General features: G+C 39.5%; 1 protein-coding gene across 1 annotated transcript; it reads left to right on the top strand.

Moving 5' to 3' along the window:
• Positions 1-2,185: 2,185 nt before the first annotated feature.
• LOC134980811 (olfactory receptor 5V1-like) lies at positions 2,186-4,057 on the top strand. Its single transcript, XM_063947785.1, has 2 exons — positions 2,186-2,294; positions 3,207-4,057. The coding sequence occupies exons 1-2, from the start codon at positions 2,186-2,188 to the stop codon at positions 4,055-4,057; spliced, it is 960 nt and encodes a 319-aa protein (XP_063803855.1).
• Positions 4,058-5,698: the final 1,641 nt, after the last annotated feature.

Here is a 5,698-nt window from a genome sequence, read left to right as displayed (position 1 = left end):
GTCTGTTATTTTTACATTTACAATATGTAAGAAAAAGCTAAGAATTTGCAGTATATAAATATGTCCGTCAGCTCAATGAATTACAGTAAATAAATTGTTTCCATTTTGGTACTCAATCGAGAAACACAGTAAATGTCTCAAAATTACTCTGACTATAATAACATACTATAATATAAATAATAAACATTATAGAAATAAAAATAAATATTGTCTACATTTATTTAAAAAAATTATAATTATCATAATACTATTAAAATGGAACATTACTCAAAATATTATGCATTTAACAGAGAGTTGAACTAAAAACTTAATTAATTGTTAATCTATTTGTCTATTCTTCCCTTTATTAACAATTTATTATCAGATTATATTTTTTTATTTCTGTTTTGCTTTCTTGTGTATTGTATGCATATATGCATCTTATTTTAGTGTTAATAAAATTAAAATATGCTTTTTCACACTATAGTCATATCTACAAGTGTGACATACTTAGTGAAATCACTTTGTTTCATCTCCTCCTTTAATTTCTCAAGCTGCTTTTCCAAAAGTCTAATACAGGAATCACCTAACTCAAGCTGGCAGTGTCTGAACTCAATTCACGGATAACTACTTTGAATGGTTTCAGCACCTTGCACAACACAGAAAGCATTCTCCACTGCACTGTACTAAGGTATATTCCCCCTCCTCTCCAAATGTCATGGTTTGATGTGTAGATTTGGATGGCTTCTTCTTATCATGGACAAGAACTGCTTCCATTGGTGCCTGACTTACACAAACAACATCCTCTTCATCAACATTCTCATTAGCACCGGAGTCAAATACAAATATCCCCCTCATCCTCTTGCACTTCCATGGTAGCATCCTCAATTTCTATGTCAGCATGTTGACTTGTGCTGCTCATTTGCATATTTGCAGAGGGAACTGAAATGGTGGAAGGTGGCTTCTCTATGTGTACAGTATCAGAAAGGTCAGGCTCACAAATAGCACTCTTGGACACACTTAGACTCTCCTCAGGGATTTGTGATGTTTCTGAACACACAGTTGTTCTATTACCTTAGTGGTTTTCATTTTTTTTAAACATCTACTAGACTCTGAGTGAGAAGTGCTTATGTTATCATGAAAGGCAGAAAAAGATTCCTCACTGACAGTTGCAGAACTACCACTCATAAATAAAGCCAAGGCCTGAGCTTTTCCTTACCACTTTGTGTGGTGAATGGAAAGTAGGCTATTTTATGTTTTTCTGCACCAAACTTTCCCTTTATTAGAGATGTTTTTTCTTTACCCCTGTACATTTATTTTATTTTAGATGCCCTAACCTAAACCCTCTATGCCCTTGTGCATCAGCTTTAGTAGATGTCATTGAAGGACTAATATCACCATGACCGATGTCAGCAGCTGCAGTGCTAGAATGTGGTTCCTGCTCTTCTCTCAACTAATCATTATCCATATCAACAAAACAGTAAAAAACAGAACAATAGAACAATATATTGTCTTCTTCATTGTCTTTGTGAATATTGTGCTAATTAATACCTGCATAACTGTGATTAGTTTGATTTTTAATCAGTATCTTTTAAAATGCATTGAGTTATCCAGTGAATTTCGAGATGTCAATTGAATGAGTCTTTTTCTTGAATGCCACAAATTGAATTACTCTTCTGTCAGTGTCTTGATTATTATGATTTTTTGAATCAATGAATCTTTTCCATCCAAAATTCAGAGTAGTAAAATAAAGAGTAATCTCCATGGAGATTGGCTGTTAAACGATCTTGCTGTTTACGTATCAATCTGTCCTGCCTCTCTGAACCACTCAAATTGAACAAGGTACAGGGAAAACATCTTAGGGAAAGGTTCCATCACCAAGCCACTGAACAGCTATAGTACCTATCCTTACCACGTAGACATCCGATAACCCTGGGGTGTTACATGAGCATACAGAATCTTGCACCTAGAGGTGTGGGCAGACAGAACTTCATGCCCAAAGGCAATGGCAGACAGGATGTCATGCCCAGAAGCATAGGTAAACAGGACTAGGCATCTGATACCTGCAATTTCCTTATTTTTTGTATGTTTCTGTTTTTCTAAATGAATTTGGGGATGGGAAAAATAAATATCTATTGGAAAAGGATGTAAATGCATTTCACTGAATTAGTTACCATTTATTCCTCGCAGGTATCAGCTGGATGTTATGGACGACTTAAACCAAACTTCACCAGACATATTCATCCTACTTGGATTATCTGATGTCCCTTACCTCCAGGTTATCTGTTTCCTCATGTTCTTGTTGATGTATATTTGTTAGGGTCTCCTGCCCTGTGCTGCCACGTCGTCATGGCAACCGGGAGACAAGTGCTAGTGGAGTAACCTGAGCGCAGCTGATACTCCGGTTCGGGTCTTTTGCTGTGCAGTGGTTATAGGCTCTGTGCACGGCAGGGGATCCGGTGCTGGTTTTTGTGCTCACAGTCTGTGAGGTCTGAGTGGGGCGTGGACAGCACCTGCTTTATAAGGCCTCTTTTCAGGGTAAGCAGATGCTGCTGAATCTCTGTTGGTTAGTCAGTTCATGAAAGTTAGCCAGTACTGTGTAGCTTTGTATTTGTTTGTTGCTTACTGCAAATAGGCCTGGGAATTTGGTATTACACTCTGCCAATCCAGACCTAGCAGTAAGACTGGAGTCAGTCGTTTAGCTTGCTGGGGTTCTGTTATTACTCTGTGAACTTAGCAAGTTTGCGGCTGTATTCTAACACTTGCCTGTCTAATCCTGTCTCACTGTGCTAGGTGTCAGGGGTCAGTTTAGTGGCAGTAAGCTTAAACCTGTGCACTGCAAGTGAGAATCAGGATTGTGGAGGCTCTCCTTGTGTCTATCATTCCATCTCTGACCAAGGAGTTTACTGCCACACCCGTTGGTAACCCTTTAGGGTTTTGCTGTTGCCCTTAGCAACAGCATTTCGGGTTCTCTACGTATTAAAACACAACATCTTGCTTTTTACATCTGAGCAGTTCTAATACAAGGGAGATACCCAGTTCCTTAGCCTCTGGGCTTCTCTGTTCACTGTGTGTGTATTTTGTTACCCTATCACCTTCTGTGTACGTTATGTCATATTCCCCAGTTTGTCTGTGAGTCCATTTGTTTTGCATAACAGTTCAAACACCAGTACATTCCTGCAGACACTGGAGTGCATAACAGTTCTGACACTAGTACTTTCCTGCAGGCACTGGTGTGCATAACAATATTACCATGTTATCGGGAAATCTTCTAATGATCATTATAGTGAGGATCAGCCCAAAACTACACAATCCCATGTATTTCTTCCTGAGTAACCTCTCTACTATTGATGTAGGCTTCTCCTCTTCCACAGTTCCCATAATCCTAAAAAATACCATATCCAAGGATAGGAGCATTTCCCTATTAGAATGTGCAATACAAATGTACTTCAATTTAGCATTAGGGGTAGCAGAATGTATAATGCTGGCGGTCATGGCCTACGATAGGTTTGCTGCCATCTGTAAGCCGTTGTACTATAACATCATCATGACCAAGAAATTGTGCTTTTGTTTAGCTGCTGGGTCATGGAGTGTGGGCTTCATCAACTCCATCATTCATGTGGCCCTCACATTCCAACTGCCATTCTGCAGGTCCCACCATGTCAACCACTTCTTCTGTGAGGTACCACCATTCCTGAGATTGTCCTGCGGTGATACTCTGCTCAATGAGATAGCAGTGTATATCTCAGCAGTGATTATTGCTGTAAGTGCTTTCTTGTTGACTCTTATTTCCTATGTCCATATTATCTCTACCATCTTGAAGATCCGCTACTCCCAAGGGAGGTATAAAGCTTTCTCAACCTGTGCATCCCATCTCATTGTTGTAACCCTCTTCTATGGGACATCTATAGTCCTGTATCTTCAGTTCCAATCCAGTCACTCTCATGAAATAGACAAGATTGTGTCTATTGTCTATACAGCAGTGACTCCAATGTTGAACCCCTTCATATACAGTGTGAGGAATAAGGATGTGAAAGAAACAATAATCAATAGTCTGAGTAGGAAACAAAATCTCTGAAGCGGTTTTCTGAGAAACAGTGATCTTCATATCTACACTAGCAGGGCCATAACTAGGGGGGGGGGCTAAGGGGGCATGTGCCCCAGGTGCAGGATTTGAGGGGGAGCCAAGGAGTTACAGAGAAACAGTTTTTTTGTTATTTTTACTGGTAGTACTGTGCTGCTCCAGTGAGACAGCAGACAGCTCCCAGGGCAATGTATCTGACCCACCCGTCTGCCCACAGCTGGCTGCGACGCTGTGCGGGTGAGCTCCAGTGCCTGGGATCTTTCCTATGTCGGCTTCCATCTTAAACTCTCTTCTTTGCTATGCAGTGCTGCGACTAGTGTGCGGTGCACCATACAAGCTATAGAAGCGTGCTGTGCTCCCAGTTAGCAATATCAACCCCAACTTTGCCTCCCAGTTGGGGGGATTTGGTGTAGTTTATAGGGTGGTTTAGTTCAGTGATGTAGTGTACCATATAGGGTATGAAGTGCAGTGCATAGGGGCATGTAGTGTAGTGATGTATTTCAGCTTGTAGGGGATGTAGTATAGCGATGTAGTGCAGTGGATAGGGGAATGTAGTGCAGTGATGAAGTGTTATGATATAGTGCAATGTATGGGGAAACACAGAGGAGCATGAAGCTGATCATGCTGGCGGGGGCATGTGATGCATAGAGCATTGAGGCACATAGGGGAATATTGTCCAATAGTATCCCCTTTTTTCCAAACTTTTGATAATCTGATTATTTTAGTGTGATAGGGTTTGTCTGTTTTTTTGTTTTGTGAGGGGACGGGGTTTGAGGGGTGGAGAGGGCGCCAAATTACTGCCTTGCCCCGGGTGATGAAAATCCTAGTTTTCGGCCCTGACAGTAGTTTTGGTTCTGATTTCACAGGATGGTTGCGGAATGTACATCAATTTATTTTTATTGTATTTTTCATGTTTCCAATTTGTGAGTTATTTGATAAAAACAGTAAAAGAAAAGTTAGAGACAAAAAATAACTAAGATTGCCAAGATGGTCTTGCAAGTGTTGTGTGTTCAACAAATAGAGAATTTTCCTGCAACGAAACTCAAATTTTGAATGTAATATTGCAGTTTTAGCTGTGAATGATTAGGTTCCTCTTCCCTAGTTGAATAACAGTGGTAGATAGGTTTCTGTAGTTCAGATTATGTCATTGGGAGAGCTACTTTAACCTTTATAGGGGGTACAAAGAAAAACAACTAAGAAAGCGCTGACACACTATACAATATTAAAATACACTCACTTTTTATTAAAATATGTAAAATACATAGGACTGTTCCTAGACTACCTTTAAACACTATATTACTATAGTAATCCTGATCAATCCCTAACAGTAGATAGACAAATGAGTTCCCTATAATCACAGCACTATAAGTTTTTGGCCAAAAATAAATATAATAAATTTATACAGCAGAATTAGTGCACTTAATACAGCCAGATGTTTGGATGGCAGCAAAATATAATAAGTAACTTTGTAGTAGTAACTGTTGCAGTATTTCTTTCATATAGCACAAGTGGTTACAAGTCCACACAGTTATTTCCAAGTATTGCAACAAGAGTTCCAGTTGTTAAGTGTTGGTTTGCCAAGCAGATTTGGAACTTTTATGCATGCAGAGTTGAAATGGATTACAGAGTTATAAT

Source organism: Pseudophryne corroboree, chromosome 12 (genome assembly GCF_028390025.1).
Source record: "Pseudophryne corroboree isolate aPseCor3 chromosome 12, aPseCor3.hap2, whole genome shotgun sequence".
Classification (NCBI taxonomy): Eukaryota; Metazoa; Chordata; class Amphibia; order Anura; family Myobatrachidae; genus Pseudophryne; species Pseudophryne corroboree.
This window is presented reverse-complemented; position numbering and strand designations above follow the sequence as displayed.